At 48.5% G+C, this 19,659-nt stretch overlaps 1 protein-coding gene across 2 annotated transcripts in view; it reads right to left on the bottom strand.

Moving 5' to 3' along the window:
- Positions 1 to 6,613, bottom strand: part of PBX1 (PBX homeobox 1) — a 133,877-nt gene extending 127,264 nt beyond the window's left edge. For both annotated transcript variants that reach the window (XM_066555214.1, XM_066555215.1), the window contains exons 1-2: positions 6,194 to 6,613; positions 3,608 to 3,681 (exon numbers count right to left, since the gene is read on the bottom strand). In XM_066555214.1, coding sequence (XP_066411311.1) covers positions 3,608 to 3,681; positions 6,194 to 6,384 — 265 coding nt within the window. In that variant the 5' untranslated portion in view covers positions 6,385 to 6,613. The remainder of the gene's footprint in view (positions 1 to 3,607; positions 3,682 to 6,193) is intronic.
- Positions 6,614 to 19,659: the final 13,046 nt, after the last annotated feature.

Below are 19,659 nucleotides of genomic sequence, written 5' to 3'. Positions count from 1 at the left end.
TTGTAAATCCCCCCCCATTGGTGCTATGTACATTTTTCTTTTAACCCCGAATTCCTTCAACACAGGAGGGAGAGGAGGCTAAGAAAATAAAAATGGTGGGATTTCAAATGCAAAGTCAGGATCTTCTTAAGAAGTAGAATTTGCCCGATGCTCTCACCTCCCCCAAATGAGCAGAGAAAGTGAAACGATGGGAAAAGCTCTTAAGGAGGAGGAATCAGATTAAATGGTCATATATCCTGTGCTCAGCCTCTCCCCACCGGTCCCTGCCGAACGAGATGGGAGTTGGGAAAGGCTCACAGCTGAAATAGATGCTGCTGCATTTTGACAGCAGATATTTTCCAGTTTGCCATCCAAGGACCCCACGTCTGCGTACGTCTTGCCTGATTCTTCTGCTTAGCTATTCTGCTCATGCAGAGAACAGCTTAAAAAAAAAAACATACCAAGAGAGAAGGGGAAAAAAACAAGAGGAAAAAAAAAATAAACAGCCATAAAGACAGAGGCCCTACCCCTGCCTTCAAACTTTTTATAAATCAGGAATGCAATTTCCGATTTCAATCGCTATTGATGGAGGAATCAATTGTATTTAGGACAACAATGCCTCCCATTTCCATAATTATTATTCCAAAAAGCCAGCCAGCCAGCCATTTGAAGGCAGTCCTGCCCCTTCCCTCGCAACAAAGCGACCAACAGCAAGTGAAAACACACCAAATGAACGCCGACAACTTCGATGTATATTTAAGCAGCAATTTTTTTCCTTCCCCTACATACTCCTGCCTGGATCAGACCTCTCAACTTTTATTACTTTTAAACAGATATCACCACAAAGGTCTGCAGACAAAAAAAAAAAATAAAAGCTCAGGGGGTTGTCTTTTATCATTTTAATTTTTAAAAGTGATAACAAATACTTTAAAAAAACTGAAGAGCCCAAATGCAAAAGGCGACTCTTTGGCCAGTAGAGATGACCTATTTTTGTAAGAACTTTATGGACACTTTGGGTTTGCTCAAGACAAGGTTAACACTATGAAATAGTAGCCATAATGTTGCGAGAGATGGTGGTAAAGTCTCTGTAAGGCTCTGGAGTCACTTAAATCAGGCAGCGGGGTAACCGAACGCACATTTCTGCACATCATAACGCCGGGGGGAAGATGTACGCACGCACTTTCAAACACCCACCAGTGACCACAAACAATCACCAGGATTTCAAACGCCACACATGCAAAAATCTGGGAAGCTAAATGGAAAGTGGGAAACGAGAAGTTGGCTCAACTTTCACGCCGCTGCCCGCAAGGAAGGGGTAAGCAAACAGACGCAGGCAGTACCCTCGGCCCCAGAAAAAACAAGGCAAACTTCCTCCTAGCATTGGGCCCACAAAGCAATGATTAAAACAAAAATAATAAAAATAAACCAAAACCATCTGGCTGCTTGCTTTCTTATGAAGTGTGACTTTTGGGGATGCAGATGGGGGGGAGAGGAGAGGAGGTCTTTGAATTTGCAAAGTGAAAGAATTCACCGCAAACATATCCAAGGGTAGATAAACAACGCTCCAAAAGCCATCTCGAGTCAACCTCTTTGGAGACCTCCACAGCACAGCCCCATAAACCAAGTAATCCAAGCACAACACCAACAAACAACATTTATAAAAATGTAAAATAGTCCCAGTTCACACCTGAATATCCTTATTTCCAGCAGCATGCTTCGCCCTATACCATCTCTTTCCATTTTCCTTCGCAGATAGGAATTATCACACCCTGTCACTGTGGCTATGCACAGCTCCTCATCCCTCTCCAGCTCACTGGGACCTCACAGCATCCCTGAGCTCACCTGGCTTTCCCCACCAAGTTTGGTCCCAGCAGATTCCTTGTTCCCTAACTTTGCCACTGCGCTGATAGAGAAGCTGAGCTGGGATTAAACAGTTACTCTGCCAAAAAGCGTCCCTGCACAGGCAACATATGGAGCATCAAATACAGCATCAAACACACTTAGGGAAGAGACAGGCAAAGGCTCCTTGGCTCACACAAAATTAAAGCAGAAAGAGAGAAGAGGGAAAGGAACTTGGTGGCTCCCTTTTTTTGCGGAGGCACGCGGGGGAGCGCTATAAAATCCCAAACCTTTCTCTCTACGTAGACTCTCTCACATTACAGCATAAGAAGAGTTTGGAGGTTCCCATAGCAAACCCACTGCTGGTTCTTATGGGAAGTCTGTAGGGAAGGACTCCTCGGGAAGGTCAGAGGCGGCCCCGCAGCCGGGAGGACTCGGGAGAGCCGAATGCCATCGGTAGGTGCTTTGTCTGGGCTACACGCTGCACAAACAACGCTTAACAAAGGGCCCTCTTAGTCATTTTATATATATTGCAGGAGTCAAGTAATTGTATTTTCAATCAGCTGCTCATGCTGGGAGGTTTTAGATATATATATTTAAGAACAGGGAAAAAAAAAATAAAAGACCCAGTTCAGGTTTCTGAAAGCTGCTCCCCTTTTATGTGTAACTATCAATGTATATCAACTGGGTGTGCAATCATATTTATTGTCACTTTCATTCATGTCATGCCCTTGCTTATATGGCTTAGATATGAATTATTGACTGTTTCAGTCCTTGTTGTAAAGAGGGGGGAAGGGGGGGAAAAGTCAAGTACTTTGCAGCGTGCTAAAACAAGGCAGCTACGGCGGCTTGGGAAAGCCCACAGATCAACTCTGGTCAGCTCAGAAAGCCAAGAGGACAGATTAACCACCCCCAAAGTTCCATCATTCACCCCACTTTTTTTTTTTTTTACATTTATATTAAAAAAAAAAAAAAGAAATTCCAACAAATACATAAATAAGTGGTGCATGTTGCTAAATGTCCTTCCCTGAGCATCTGTTGTTTAAGATCACCCTTGATTGATGACTGCTATTTTTTAATTGTTGCTTTTAAAATTTAAATGCCCCCCTGGGATGTGTTATAAGTGTGTTAGTACATGGTAGGAGGTCTGGAAAGTGGGAAACAGCAGAACCAACGCTCTCATGCCATTAGCTTCTAAAGAAGCCTGAGAACACCCCATGCCATAAAACAACAGTACCCTAAAGTAACTAACAATCTAATATATTGCTTTCACTAAAGGCAACTGACAACTCGCTCTTACATGAGCTAGCCTGGATGATTGGCAGACAAGAGCATTTTAACTCTTTATTTAAAAAAAAAAAGTAAGAAACCTTTGTGTTTACCCGAATACTAATGGTAATAAAACCGCACAGTTTCATTTTGTTGGGATTATTTCCCACACACCCACTCTGCATTCAGATTTTTTTTGTTGTTTTTTAAGCAGTGCTGTGTCTTAAAGAAGAAACTTGAGCAAGACACAAATTGGAAGGGGGCTGATTTTTTTTTTTCCTCCCCAGAAAAAGCAATAAATAAAGAAAGGCCATACAATAGAAATTAAACCACGATATTTTCTCTTCTAGACACAAACCACATCATGCAAGTCCACTGCCAGAAGCATTAAATACCAACGCGTTATTTCTCCCCACTTAAATAGTGCTGGACTGGGGTAGGGGGGACACAAATTTGGGGAATAAAATCCCCAAAGAACAAAAAGAAAAACAATGCAAAACCAACAGCATTGATGTCCTACCTGTTTTTTCTTTGATTTCACACAAGACATTAAAAAGCGCCGGCTTCATCCTGTGGCAGTTTAAAGCATGTTTCCTGGAGAGAAAAGAAAAGAGGGGAGGGTGAGCTCAGGATGTCATCACGAGGAGCAACTTTCCAAATTCAGGCTGGCTGGTGTTGGGAGGGCAGGTTTGAGCCCCCAGTGCTGCCAACAGCCACCTACCCAAGGCAGGAGAGGTCAATGTCACCAGTTTAGGAATGAAAAGCGCCTTTGCCACCGAGCAGCTCCACGGCCGGCGTGAGGCAGGTGATGCTCCACGGCACAGCCAGCAGCTTGTGGGAGCCAAGCTCAGATCAACTGCCTTGTTCAATACCCAGCACTGGGCTCTCCCTGTCCTCCACCTCCAACATTACACCAGGCCATGTGCTTTATTTGTGAGGCAGGGGGGAAATAAACTCCTCCTTGCCCCAGTGCTGGAAACATCCCCTGCTTAGAGCTGTCAATTCAGGGAATTTCAGCGCCCAAAGTGGAGCACAGGAAGACACATGGAGAGAGAACTCCATTCCTCTGCCTTCATGCTACTTACATGCAGCTTATTTGCAGGTGTTAAAATTTAATTCTTTACAATAGGGACAGTAAACACATTAAAAAATCACAGCCGGCTGCTTCTGGGAAGGGGAGGGAATGCTGTTCAACGCTGCTCCTTTCGGCTGCTGTTATTCCAGAGCTGACCGTTCTCCCGTGGGTTTTGAGGAGAGACTTTGGGGAGGGGGCGCTTTAACTGGCTGGTTTTAAAACCCACCACGCGCCCACCGAGGCAAAGAAACAGCATGATTCAATTTTTTCTCCTGAGCCATGGGGTGATTTAGCCAAGGGTTCAGTTGCATACAGGGCTGTTGCTATCCGGCGCCGGTTACGGGGATTTCTGTTTACCAACCAAAATTACACGCGAAAGATGATGTGAACATCTGGCAAACATTCACACTACTTACCCCACCACCCACAACATGTTAAAAAGATTTATATATCTGATGAAGTCTCTCAAAGGTATATACCCTTGCAGAAGAACCACAGGGCTCCCTTATCAGCACACCCAGATGGGCGCAGACATTTGGGTATACGCAAATCACGTACATACGCTGTAAGGGCCCTCTTACAAATAATGCTGGCACTTTGCATCTTCCAAAAACTTAATTTAGAAAAAAAATAACCAAAGAAGAAAAAACAAACAAACAAAAAAAAAAAAAGGCAGCAAAACAACCGTGCAATAGTAGGAGGGAAGGAGGAAATGCAAAGCCAAATGTTATTGATAAATACGGCATGTTTGCCAGCTCAGAATTAAAAATAATAATAATAATTTACCAAAAAAAAAAATTAAAAAAAAGATGCACTGTGAGGAAGCAGCTGAAATAGACCAGCAAGGCAAACCCATAAAGCCTTCTCCTAGCTCTGTTCTGCTTTGGTTTTATTGATTTGATTAACTACACTAAATTATCCAGGCAGGAACACACACGATTCCTGCAACTTTCCAAAGGAAGAGCCCCTCACTGCCCCGGGTCTGGCCGGGGAGAAAGTGAATGATTTCCTCCTCCTCCTCCTCCCAGCTAATCTGCCCCTGCAAGAACATAAGAAAATGAGTAAGATCAACCCTACAACAAGCATTTTTAGAAAGGAGGAGGTCTAGAGAAGCTGTGGAGGCAGGGAGGATGGACACTGAGGTTTGGGGTACTTTTATCCTTCTGCAAGTTCTTCAGCGAGTTTTGGGGCTGTGCGGTGCGTTTTTCCAGGAACAATGTATTCTAGCAATCTGCTTCAACTCGGGGCATAAATATCAGGAGGAAGGACAACACACCAAGCAGCTTTGCAGCCCAGAAGAAATATCAAGTGTAACCCAGGCAATTCAGGGCAACTTTTTTGTTCTAATTCCTTCATTTGAGGGTTTTTTTTTTCCTCCCCTCCCCGAACTTTTGGTTGTGCCTTTGAAGGTGCGCATTAGGTTTGCACTCTCCGAAGCTCAGGGCAATTCAGATACCGGCTCTTACAGCCTTATTTTTTCCTTTTTAAATACATCTGCAGTTAAGGGGGGGAAAAAGAAAAAAGGCAGAGCTTCTATGAGCATCTTCAAGGCGCAGAAACGCGCTGAAAAAATAACACCACTACAGGGGCCTAAGAAAGAACATTATTAGCAGTCCTAGAAGCGGGGCAGCACTTGGTGGCTCTTTCTGAGGAGCCCGGAGCGGAGCCCCAACCATGACCACCCTCCGCAGTTAAACCCCCCCACCCCAAAAAGGCTGGGAAAAGCCAGGCCCAGTTTGTGGATGGAGGCAGGGGGAGGCTGCGGGCGCGGCGACCCCTCGAAACCGCCCCGAAGTTGGGAGGTGGGAGAAAGATGGGAAATAATAAACGGGGAGGAGGGGGTATTAACCGGTCCCCTTTCTCTCCCCCGTCCTCCCTCGCCACATTTCTCCGCAGCAGGAGCAGCAGCACCCCCGTCCCCCGATGCTCCCGCGGCCGGGCGCGCTCCCCCCGCCGGACAACAAAGGCCGGGCCGGGGCGCGGGGGAAACTTCCCAGCACCTGCCCCCCCTCCGCTCCCCGCCGCTCTCACCTGGCCTGCGCCTCGTCCAAACTCTGGTCCGTGATGGTCATGATCTGCTGTAAGATGTCTCCGATGTCCTGCTTCCTGCCTGCCTCCCCCTCCGCCCCGCCTGGTCCATCCTGCATGTGCTGGGACAGGCCCGGGTGCCCCGGCATCCCCACCCCGCTGTGCGTGTGCATCAGCCGCGGCTGGTCATCCATCGCCGGCCGCCGGCCCCGCTCCGCCGCCGCCTCCTGCCCTGGCTGCCGGGAGCGGCGCGGCTGGGCTGGCCGCCTGGCTCCTCGCTTTCTTTTCTTGCTCGCTTTCTTCTTCTTCTTTCCTCCCCCCCCTTCTTCCTCCTCCTCCTCCTCCCCAGCCTCTTCCTCTTCGCTTTTTATTTATCCTTCACGCTGGCGCCCGGCTCCGCGGCGGGGAGGAAGAGGAGGAGGAGAAAAAATGAAAGGGGGGGGGGGGGGGGGGAGAGAGGAAAAAAAAAAAAGAGAGAGAAAAAAGAAAGGGGAAAAAATCCCTTTGGCTGCTGGAGGAGGAGGAGGAGGAGGGAGGAGGGAGGGAGGGAAGGAGGAGGGAGGGAAAGGGGGGGGTTCCGGGGAAGGGAGGGGAAACGGCGGCGACTCCAAAAGCAGGGCAGCTCAGCCTCGCGCCGGGGAGGCAGCGGGCGGGCCGGGGCCAGGGGCTGCGCCCGGGGAGGAGGCGGCGGCGGCGGCAGCGCTGGCCGCGGCGGGGCGGCCGCCCGCGATGGCAGCGCCGGAGCTACCGCGGCCGGAGCGCGGCGGAGCCCCCACGCACCGGGGGAGGGCTCCAAACTTTCCCCCACCCTGGGGCCGCGTTCGGGGCTGGCTGGGCCCCCCCTGCGCCGGGCCTGCGCGCACCGCTCCGGCCCTCGCCGCCTGCTTTTGTTCGGCTCCGGACTCCTCAAACTGGCACGGAGGAGCCCGGGGGCGGGGGGAGGAAGGGGCAGCGGCGCCGCCCGCCCCCCCGGCCCCATTGGCGGCGGCGGCGGCGGGAGGGACGGCCCGCGGGCCGCACCGCCCCCTGCGCGCCCGCCCGTCAATCTCCGGGTTCAGAGGTGGGACGGGGCCGCGCCCCGCCCGCGCCTTAAAGCGACCGAGCCCGGGCGAGCGCGGCGCCGCAGGGGGAAGGGGCGGCCCGGGCCGGGGATGCGGGGCCCCCCGCCGGCCCTCAGCCCCCGCCCGGGCCCCGGCCTGCGCTCCCCGCCCCTCCGAGCGCTGCCTCAGCCTTTCCGCCTTCCCTCGGGAGCACCGCGGCCCCCCGGCTGCTGCTCCGGCTCCTCTCTGCCCCCCACCTACCCTCAGCCATTCTGCCTCCCCTCAGCCTTCTCCATCTCCTCCCAGCCTCTCCTTCCTTACCTCCCCTTAGCCAGCCATCCCACCTCCCCTGAGCCTTCCTCCCCTCCTGTCGGCCTTCTCCATCCCCTCGGCCACCTGGTGCCCGCAGGCAGTCTCTGTGCCTCCCCACTGCCCCTCTGCCATCCGGCTGGCTGACTCCCCACGCTGTCCCCAAATCTCCCAGGAACGAGCAGGGTTCCCTGGCCACTGTGGCCCCAGGGAGATCTTTCATCTCAGCCACCAGCACATCTTCATGGTGCTGTTTCTCTCTCTAAACCTTGGATTGGATGAGCCACTGTGGTCCCTTCCAATTTAGGACTGCTTCTGTGATTGTCTCTCTTTCCCAGTGCAGAGCCTGTCCAAGCACATTACACAGGCCAGCGGTGCCACATCCCACACTTGATGGCCCCTGAACTGCCCAAACAGCACAGCAACACCCAGCAGAGATACCAAGGCCACCAAGACCACCATTCCAACCTACATGTCACAGCACTCTGGCAAGGAGGGGCTTCCTCAGGCCCTTTCTTCATTTTCTAGCATCTAAGTCTGTCCTGTGTCTGGAAAGATCTCTGTCGGCACCAGCTGATTAGCAGGCATGGCCCTAGGACTGGGCTGGCCTGCAAATTTGCATTTAAAAAATGAATAAATAAAACAGTTATAGTGATTCAAGAATTTCTTGCATGGCAAATGGCTTCATCACATTGTCCCTTTCTCAGATCCAAGGCTGCCAGCTCCAGGCACCTTGTAACACAATGGAAGATGTGTCTAGTCCCAGCTCCTGACTTCACCATCAGTTGGGGAAAGACCCATCAGGTTCATTGGTGAGAAAAAAATATATAAGGCAATTGTTTTGCTTCCACTCTTCCTTTTTAATGAAACACTTTCTAGTGTTTTAAGCAAAACATGACTTTTCATTTTGAAATTTCCTTTCGAACCATTAAAATGTTTTAAAGCAGTTGAAGGCGCAGTGAGATGTTTTGATTTTTGTCGCTCTGAAATGTTTCACTCAACACATTCTTCATGTGTCGTGATTTGCCAAAATTTTTCAAAGGTTTCTGCTTTCTCGCCCAAGACATATCTGGATGTTTTTTACTTTTCTGAAAAGGGAAAAAAAAAATTTAAAAAAAAAGGGAGAAAAAAATATTATCATCTCCATCGCTCTACAGGAAGCAGAACTGTATCCAAGAAATGAAGAGCCAAGGGACTCCTCTCCAAAGGTCCAAACTTTCAGACACTTAGTCATCCCTCCACTTGCTTGCTCACATACCAAGTCTAGACGTTTGCTGTCTCAAACCCTGGCAGGGTCTCTCCCACCCCCACAGGTCAGCCCAGGGTCTTTTGGGTTTGATTTTGAGCGGCTCCAAGGACAGGCAGTGCAACAGAGCTGAGCATGCGCGGCGGGAAAGGGAGCGCGATGACACTGACATTGGGGACTACAGGCTGCAGTGGCCTGTTGACCCTCCTGACTCTTGTTTTGAAGATCCTTCCCTATTTTCTGAGTCACAGTGTGATGCCTCAGCACATCAGGCTGGAGAAAGCAGGAGCCAGGAGACCTTTCAAGCTGCTCCAAGGGAAGCATCCCGGCACAGGACCTTGGAGGATCTATGTGCCAGTGCAGAAATGGCCAGGATTCTGCCTCTGCTGTCTGCTGGAGTCTGTAAAATCCTTCCTGTCAGAGATAACTAATCCTGGGGCCTTTACAACACCTCTCCTGAAAAGCACATTTCATTCCTCTGTCTCCTCCTGCCTTCCAAGTGCATGAGATTGCAATAGGTATTACCAAAAATATTCCCCATGGGAGCCGACACTGGACTCCCTTAAAACCCAAACACCATCACCCCTCCTTCCCCAAGACACAAGTGAGCACTATGCTCTATTATCTCTACACCCACTAAATCTTTCTGAAATAAAGAATAAACATTTCCACCACACATAGTGTAAGTGTATGTGCCAAGCTGCCTCGCTTCCTCTCCTCTGTGGTTATTATAAAGTGGTTTTGTTTCAATGGCGTAGCAGATGGACAGCATCCAAGTCTGGCGTCCCCACTCCCCCCGAGTACGTCCAGCTATCTTTGGTTTATCACAGATTCCTGCAGAAAATGTTAATGGGAGCCTCTTGTTTAAAATCTTGGCCGCCTCACAGTGTAATTCCTATTATTTATTAAATGAAAATCAAGCTGTTGTTAATGCACCATTACTGTGGCAGAGTGGAGCCCTTGGAAATGAAGGCCAAACGCTCTCTCTCGTTCTCCGAGTGCAAGGGAAGCATCCCACTGTCACCATCGCTCAACACTCATGAAGCCACTGGGATGAGAAGCAATTTCCTGGCCTGGGACTCCTTAAACATTTCCTTTTTGCTGAAGAGAGACTCCTTTGCTTTGCTGCCCCAAACTTGACCTCCCAGAGCCAGCCAGTGCACAGATCATGCCTCACACCATCAGAGAGGCTCTAACCAAGACACCGCTTTGGCCGTGCCCTTCTTCGTTCACCATGACCAAATTAATTTTTTTCTCGTCCGCAATTTTCCTCTAACAGAAAATTTTCCATGGAAAACCCAAAGCCCTTTCTGTTTCCCAGAAATAGTCCCTGTAGCACAATGAGTGTTCTATGTCCCTGTAACACAATGAGTGCCGTAAAGATGGTCCCCTTTATATTGAAGTGTGGCAGTGTTTACATTCCTCATTGGTTTCCAGAGGAAATTCTAAAATTTTCCTGGAAATGTCTTGTTGCTTTGAACTGACTGTTTATTTGTCAATTTAGTCATTAACCTTCTTCCTTACTCCTCTGGCTTTTGATAAGACAGAAAATGTCAAAGGGACGGGAAATAGGCTCAGAATGATTTCCCCTGGTGAAGGATCCCAGTCCCCAGCAGCAAAGGGAGTTTTCTCATCAATTTGAGCAGAGACACAGCTTCACTCCAGGTGCCAGGTTAAATCAGCCTTCAGGTTTTTGCAGGGTTTGTGTGTTAGACTGTAGGTCTTCTGGAGGGATCTCAACCTGGGGATCTCAAAGCCCTTTCAAAATGAGCCAAATACCACTGATGCCAGTAAAGATGGGAAGAGCCAGGAATATATTCCCACTCATTCCATTTCCAGCCTCACCTTCAACCTGTGTGTCACACCAACTCTGCCATGGTCATGGTCTGTTCTATTAAGAAATACATATCTTAATTAATACATTGCTTATTAATATTACCTATTCATGAAATTTTCATAAATAAACTGACCACAGGCAAAATCCTAAAACTATAGGATAGGGGAACAAATTCTGTTCACCCAAAAATTTGTGGTGTATAAATTGTTTGTTACTTATTCAAATACAAGTAACAAAATTCCTACCACCAGAAGTTTACCAAAAAGAAAAACGTCTTTTCCCAATAGCTGACATAAACATGTAAGTGCTACCAAACATATTTACATGTTTGAAATAGATGGTATAATTACAATGAGTTATAGCCAATATTCAGACTTTCCCTGGTTTAAATACTACCTCCTGATACAGCACAGCACATCCTTTAATTGTGGTCACGTGCTCCTTCTTAGAGACTGCTGCAATTTTTTCCCACAAAAATGTCTATAATTGAAAAGAAAATGGCATTGTTTAAAATAAATTGTCTACCCTCCTGGAAATAAACAGGTGACTTCCCCCACAGAATCTCCCATTTCTGGGACTTCTATATCACAGCAAGCCATCTGCAAAATAATTTTGGACATTTTTCCAGACCCCAAACTTGAATTTCAGCAAGAAAATGCAGTTTTTCAAGACAGAAAAAATAAAGCCTCCAAGAAGGGTTTTGAAAACAAGTCAGGTAAAAGCTGTCAGTGGAAATAGCAACAAAAGCAGTCATAGAGTCCTCCAATAAAAGCAGGTCCATTCCAGACTCAACAAAAAAGGTCTTTTACCCTCTTTCAACCAGTACTGATGTTCCTCAAAGGATACAAATAGCTGTTAAATTCACTTTTATCTAGAGAGTCTCACATTTGTGCAGTGCTTAAAAAAAGAGAAAAAGCCACATTAGAGGTATGAACACATGACTGTATTCCACAGCTTCTCCATGAGCTCCCACAAGTCAAGCCTCCTAATGAGACCTCCAGACCTCTTCACCACCAGCAGGATGGGCTCTCTTTTCAGGTGATTTACTGAGGAGGTTTATCCCCAGACTTCTTGTACAGACAGGGACATGGAGAGACAAGAGAAATTAAGGCCTCACCCCTGGGAACCACCAGCAAGAGCCAAGGTTCTCTCACTCCAAGGTCTCATGGAATTGCCTTGAGCACAGTGTCTGTAAAAGAAATCCCTGCTGCCCCATGTGAGCTAGAGCTAACCAGAATTACTTTTTTTGCATCTCAGATGCAGACTCATGGTTTTGGGGATATATTTTCCACCACACCATCATCTCCCTTCAAATGGTCTTTATGGAGTTCATCTGCAGACAGAAGTTAGGGTTTCCTCTCTTGAGTTTTCCATGGATTTCCCAGGCTGCTGTTGAAGAGGCTCAGCCACAGGTTTCTGGTATTACCTTCGTAAAAGGGGTGTCTGAGGCTGTCTCCAAAGACAGTTCTCACCAGCCCTGGGCTGAGGGATAGAACCAACACCTTTGGCCCATCTGCAGCACCACAGTTGGTGAGGAGTGTCCTCCCATGCAAAGGTCTGCCAAGGAGCCCCTTGCTGCTCCCTGAGTCAGGGCCCTACTACCCCGTGCTCCTCTCAAGCTGGCCATCAGCAGAGAAGAGAACTGAGCAAAGAGGTCACAGTGAGAGGCACAGCTCTCCGTGGGGGTAAGCAAGCCAACAGCTCCAATTTGCTGAAATGCTTTTCCATAAACCTCCCCCCGCCCCTGCTTGGCTTGTTCACAGACTCCTTCAGCCTCCCTCCTGGGGGGTTGACCCATTGTTCCTGCAGGCTTTCCTATTATCAGCTGTCCCATCCTTTTTGCACAACTGCTGTAGTTGGACCTTAGCCTTTCATTTCATTTTCATTTGGCTTCTTCCCCAATTTCCCATATTTGAGCATTTTGCTTATTATCAGTCAGGTCCCTCCTGTACTTTGCTCAGCTCCATTCCACTAATTGGTTTGAGTATGGACCCAGCATTCCCTAAAGGAGAGTCACCTCCCCTCACACACCAGCCACACATTCCACATCCTCCCCAGACTCCCAGAGGAGGAGTAGGAGCAACACCTCCTCCAAAAGGTGCTGCTGTCCTTGGACTGAACGGGCCTGAGACAGTGATCGATATAATCACTGATATATGATTGTGTCCCATATTGGTTTTTCACAGCCCAGGAAACACGTCCCCTGGCAGGCCCTGAAGGTTGTAGGACAGATAGGCTTCAAACCAGACATCCATTTTCACTATTGCTTTTATCAACAGCTTTCCCTGTAATATCCCTGTACTGCACACCACCTTGGGAAGCACCCACTTTGGAATACCCAGCAGCCTAAAAGTAGGATGTTCACTTTAATTCCCGTGAATTGAAAATATTTGGATTCTAGCATGGTCAGACGACCCAAAGCTGCTTGCACCAGCCTTGTCAATGACCTTGTCTTTCCAGAACACAAGTCACCACTACTTCCCTGTGGCTCCCAGGTCATAAAGAGGTGTCAAAACCACTTGCCTCTCACTTGTGACTACGGAGGCAGTGCTGCGGAGAGAATAACCACAAATCACAGCAGTAGCTCTCCTGTCCCCAGACCCAGCCCAAGTTCACCAAGGACTTTTCTTTGCTTGGTCGACTGGGCAGAAAACCTGCAAAGCTTAATTTCTTGCCATGCTTTCCCAGGAGGAAAAAATCTCACCTCGAATTGCTGTCAAGTCACATATCGTATCTCACCCCAAAAAGACTTAGGCAGGTTAAGCCCGGAAGAAAGAGAAACTATCAAAGGCTGCTTGTTTGATAAGGACACACATACACTCCAGCAGCACCTGGTTACTGTGGGACATGTGGAGCTGGAAGCTGGGCTGGGGGAGCAGCTTGCCCTTCCTAGGCACTGTTCTCCAGGGGGGAAGCCAGAAAGGGACAGGTTGTCACCACCTCTGGAGCTGAGCAAAGCCTGCAGAGCAAACACTGTTCACATCTTGCAGTGAGTCCAAAGCCACCCACACTCACCTTCCAGGAGTGGCACAGCAGCCCCATCAGCTCTGCTGGGCAGAGAAAGCCTCAGCCCTGAGAATGGAAAGGCAAATTCACTGGGATTGTGGCTTTGGAAGGAGGTCCTGTTGAACCAAAGGAGGTGGAGCTGTTGGACACTGCTCTGGAATGAGGCCTCAGCCTCCCACACTGGCCTATTTAGCAGCAGCTTCAGCCTTCCCAGCCTCAATTCAGCAAGCACAAAAGTCAAGGTGTCCAAGGGATGGGGACAGAGGGCTGCAAAAACAAAGGTGGCATTGTGGTTCTGGCAATGGGGAAGACAAAAGGACACATAACAATCAAAAAGCTACTGGCAACTCTAACATGCTGCTTTTCCCCCAGTCTCATACTGGGGAAGGTCCTCAAAGGATGTAAATTAATAAATGTCATTTGAAGCAGCACCAATTTAACTCACAGTAAAAACCTGGCTTTCTAATTTTTAGAAATCCCAATTTAATTCACAGAAGACCTGGATTTCAAGGTCCAGGCTGGGAAGATCCCACTTGGCTCACATTGCCCTGGCCTCAAATAAAAGAGCTGAAACAACTCCTTTGTTCCAGGCTGCCCAGCCCCTTCTCCCAGCTAAGTGTTCTTTCCCTGGTTGGATAGTCTGGGTCTGGAGCAATACATTAGTCAGGACAGAGAGAAAGACAGTGACAGAGTCCAAGGAGGAGCAGGGAGGAGAAGAATCATCCCAGGTCTCCACTGTTTCCATGGAAGAGGCAGTACCAGGCTTCCAGGAGCTGGATGGGAAGGGGGTGGGAGGAGAGAAACGGGAGCAGTGTGCTGGGAGATCCAACCTGCCATGAGACAGGCAAAGGCCATCATCAGTCCCTGTCACAGCTGTGACCTGTGGCCATCCCAGGGGCGAGCAGCAGATCCAAAAGCAGCAAAGGGCTGTCACTACAGGACACAAAAGAACAGAAGCGCACACCGCTGCTCTTAAGGTGAAGAAAAAAGGGAAGTTTATTATCTGACTCCAACATTTATAGTTTTCCAAAAGTGACAGTGGGTTGGAGGGTGACAGTGCCACCTCTCCAATGATACTGGACAAACTAACAGTCTGTCAAATTTCTCGTCCTCTATAAAAGAATGCAAAACAATGAGTTCTTTACAGAAAATGTGTGAGAAAGTTCATTACAAGAATGTAAACATCAGAAGGCTTAGAAAATCTTAAAAAATCAAGGTGACAAAGGGCCATGTGCTCACCCCAAGTGTCCTGTACTTTCTCCCCAGGCATGCAGGGCAGTGTTTGGCATGTTAAACCCCTCCTAGGCCAGGCCTTTTACTGCCTCTACAGCAAATCCCTGAGCTCTGCTGAATTCCAGCCAACCCCATCTCCCTTCCCAGCCTGCTCAGTGCTTGGGGCTGGGAATACAAACGGTCCCACCAAGGAATGCTCTCAACATCCAGCCCTTTCTACTCCCACCTCTTCCTCCCATTCAGCTGAGGCAGAGGCAGGCTGAGAAGAGCCACACTCCCCACGTGAACATCAAGGCTCAGTGTACAGCAGCGAGAGCAGTTCCTAGGGCCTTGGCTGGAGAGTGGGGAAATGCCAGGCACGTCTCCTGACACCTCAGCAGCCTGCCAGTCTTGTGACCTGAAATCAAGGCTGTCAGGGAGTGCTCAGAGCTAATAGCACTGGTTATTTGCATTCAAGCTAAGGGGCTGCCTCGGAAGCTTTAGGCAGCCACTGTTGCAGATAACAAGAAAGGGAACCCCTTGCACACACGCACTGGACACATCTGGCCAGCTGCTGCTCCTGGGCAGTGCCGTGTGGCTGAAGTCAGGGAGCAAAGGCAGAGCTCTGTGAGAGAGAGAGAGAAGGCTGCACAAAACACGGGCATCAAAGGTAAATATTATTATTTCCAACTGGTTTTTTTTGTTGGAACCCAGAGCAGATGAGAGAGAATTTGTGATATGGAATCAGAGGTGGCCCTTAAAACAAGAAATCAGTGAATCTAGTCCTCAGCTGATGTAGAACTAGATGGATCCTTCACAGGGGTAGAAGAATGGTCTCGGCTTCGTGTTACCATTGAAGCAGAAAACAACTGTTGTGCGACACAGGAATCCTTTCATGATGGACTACGCAAAAAAAGAAATCAAATTTCTGAATCTTCCCATTAGAGGAAGGAGGAGCAGGAGCATCTCTTCCCACCTGCTCGAACACCCTTCCTGTGGCCAAGGGGTGGTGCCGATGTTTGTTGCACACACAAATCCCCCAGAGGCTCTCCCCAGCCCGTTTCAGGCAGTGCTTCTCGGGCTGTATCAAGTGCAAAGTGAAATCACCTGAAGAGTGTCGCTTTAAAAGCCACGGAAGTGCAGAGAGCAGCACCAGCAGCAGTCAATAGCAATTTCCACCGCAGGGTCGATACCATCTGATGGCTGTGTAGCTGTAAAGATTGTTTCACACACATATCAGGAGGTGGGCAGGGGCAGGAAAAGTGGAATTGGTTTTAATGATTGCAGGATTCAAAGTACCCCGGCTCCCTCTCCCTCTCCTTTCACGAGAAATACACGCACAAAGAGTCAGAAATCAAATTTCCAGCCCTGTCAGTTCCTATCACACCAGCTCCCCAGCTTGGACTCCTTCCCAGTTTGCCAGGGAAGCCTCTTCTATTCCATTGAGGAGAGCATTTCTGGGAGAAGGAGCTGCAGTGTGTGTCCAAAGTTCCCTGCAGCCTCAGGTCATTAGCTCCACTGCTCTGGACACCGAGCTGCAGCAGAAGTGCAGAGCTCAGGTTCAGACCCAAAGGGTTTCCAGATGAGGGTAATTTGCACTATTTTACCTCCCCAGACAAGACCAGCATCTCATTTTGTTAGATGCTGGGTGGGCAGGGAATATTAGGCAAGCACAAACAACTAAACACAACAAAGAGGGAGGGTACCCGTTTTGCAGAGAAAATGTGTGAATGGCTCTAGCCTAAAAATAATAGCCCATTGTGTTTCTGCTGCCTCATAAAGTGCTTTCCAGCCGCTGACTCCGGGGGCAACACATGAGCGAGCATGTCTTGGTCAATGGCAGGAGCATTGCTGTGGGAGGAAGGAGGGTGGTTCCATGGCCTGGGGTTCCCAGCCCTGGTCCTCGGCTCTTTTAAATGTGCTCACACACCAGTCACTGCTTCTGTTTGCCTTATGCTGTCTGTCTGTCTGTCTGTCTGTCTCCTGCCTGAGGCACGGACTCCTCCTCACAGGGCTGGAGCTCTGATCTCTGCTTGGATAACCTCTCAAACGCTTCTGCAGTAAATGAAAGTCAAGGCTGTGTTTGTTTTACAGAAAATAATGAACACAAGTTTGATTCTTTGTGTTGTAATTCATTAATTCACTGGCCTCTAAACACAAATTTCTCCCTTGCCATCATATAAATAAGGAAGATAATTTTCCAAGGAGCTAAGCCCCTACCAGTGTCTTTAGCACCTGGGTACCAGGACAGGAGCAGAGCTGGGCATCTTCAAGCATTCCTTTATGAAAATGAGGGCAAAGCAGCCTCTCTATAGCTCATCAAGGCGTGCCAGATGGGCACAACCCATCTCCTCTCTGCTCCTGGGTCATTTCATAAAACACAAGTCACTGCTGTCTTACATGCCCACCATGGAATATTTTATTGACACCCTCATTTAGGCCTCAAGTGATAAGCTTGAAGCAAATACAATAACCACAGGCTACAAACAGGGTTTTCCTTCACCTCCTAGAAAACATGAACCTGTACACGTGGAACATATGGACACACACATCCTTCCCTCTTTTTTTTCCAGGCTCTAAGATATCAACAAACCTTATTTGCTGCAGCTTTTGTTTCATTCAGTACATAGTCAAACATTTCAGGGCCTGACCACCACCCTGATTCTTTTATGGAAGGGATAACACATAACAAAATCTACGGGGGGTTGGAGAATACTCCCAAACTCCAAGAGTCATTTTAGAAGCAGAAATGACAGATAATGTCACCCAAATCTTGAAGTTTGGAAATGGTGAATGAAGTAGCTCTTTACTGCAAGGGCTGAAGAAATTTGAGGGCCAGGCTGCAATTAGGAGGACTTGCTTTAAATCAACCAAAAACTAGCTTGGTTCAGCCACCAAAGCTACTATTGCTCTGGATCCAGCTTCACAAATTTATTTCCTTTGAAGAAGTATAAAGAGAAGAATGAATTTAGGGGGAAGACATAATTTCAATATTTTTAGACAAGACATCTTGCTGTTTCAGTGTGAAACATTCCTGGTTTGTACCAGGAGACATGGGGAGGGTGCCAAACACAGTGGAGGACAAAGCAAGCTGAATCCATGGGATTACTGAAGCACATTAGCTCAGCTGAGAGAGGCTGACACAGTGCAGTGCACCTCTGACCCTCAAAGGAAGCCAGAAAATAAACTCCATCTCTCTCCATGTGCACAACACTGATGCTGAGGCCACTTGTGCCTTTCAGCCTGCCCAGCAACACAGAAGAACCTGCAGATGATGAAGGTTGGAAATTCAGAGCTGTCAAGGCCATACAGGCCACCCACATTAACTAAACCTACCCTGGGTACTGTGCAGGTAGAAGAGCTGTGGCAATTTCAGGTCAGTGTTTGCCTTGCCTGCAGGAACCCCACAGGATAGAAGGAGACACCCCTGAGCCCCATGGTGTCTTCTCAGCAAGTTTGCATCTTTGCAAATTAGTCACCAAGCCAGCATCTACTCCCTCTTCTGCTCACAATAAACAAAAACCACACAGAACTCCTTGATGCCTTTAAAACAAAAAAATCCCCAAATTATTATTATTATTATTATTATTATTATTATTATTATTATTATTATTATTATTATTATTATTATTATTATTATTATTATTTCTGTTTGTGTTTTAGGTTGCATTTTCAGGTTTCTGGAAAAAATAAAAAAGACAAAAAGAAAAAAAAGAGAAAAAAAGGAAGGTCCTTGTAATGGTGCAAGTCTAGAGGCTGGGACTTTAAATAAAATCCCACGCACTGGGAGATGCTCAAGGCAGTGGCAAGCACAGCTTCTGCTCTGCCTGTGCTCAACCCTGCAAAAGACTGAAAGGGCTCTGTCTGCTCAGCAGTCAAAGAAAATCTTCGTCGTGACTTGATCCCAGATACCCACAGAGTGAAAATAGCTGAGATTGGCATGTTCGTTAGGCTCACAGGTAAAAGGCACAGTAAGCAGCAAAACCCAAAATAAATAGTGAGACTTGACAACTCTGAGCGAGGGAACCTTGCATGGGAAAGAAAAGACAATTTTGAGCAGGGAGGATAGTTAATCAGGAGCTCCAGTTACCAAGGGAAATGGCAAATTCATCATCAGTCAGAGGTCGTGCATGGGGACTGGATGTCTTCCAAAAAGCACCACTCTGGTGGAGGAACAAGTTTTTGTGTTCAAGAGCATCCCTGAGAAGAGAATGCCACCCTGCATCCCATCCTCTGTGGGTGGCTGCCGGAGCTGCCGGGCGGGTGGGTGAGGTGCTGCACTCACAGCCCGGCCTCTCCCCCCAGCCTGGCTCCTCCAGGCTCCCCCAGGTTGGTTTGGGGGCTCAGCCAAGCCCTGAAGCCCTGCAGTGAGCGTGGCCCTTCTCCAGACACCCTGCCTGGGCCAGGCTCCGAGTCGCGGCCTCGGTCACGCTCGGCCCCAGCGTGGTGCTGCTGGCCACCGTGGCAAGCTGTGCTGGCCACCCTGCTCCAGGGCACTGCCTGCCCATCACTGCCAGCTAGCAGAATAATTATCTCTTTCTTCACCCCTTTTTGTCCCTGCATCTGCTCCTTTCCTGTCGCTGCCATGCAAACCCCAGCCCAAAATACACACGCTGTGGCTTCCATTTACCCTTTCAGGCAGTCTCCTTGATGCCCAAGGTGCTGATTTGAACTGACCTCTCTCTCAATGCCACCTCATCACCAGCTTGGCTCCCCATCCCTCCTTGGAAACAGACACAAAAATCCAAGGGCAAAGCAAAATGGCCTTGGCATCCCTGACGTGCTCCTGCACACTTCTATCTCCCAACCATCACACAGG

Source organism: Molothrus aeneus, chromosome 9 (assembly GCF_037042795.1).
Source record: "Molothrus aeneus isolate 106 chromosome 9, BPBGC_Maene_1.0, whole genome shotgun sequence".
NCBI classification, from domain to species: domain Eukaryota; kingdom Metazoa; phylum Chordata; class Aves; order Passeriformes; family Icteridae; genus Molothrus; species Molothrus aeneus.
The sequence above is the reverse complement of the archived record's forward strand: the minus strand, read 5'-3'. Positions and strand labels throughout refer to the sequence as shown.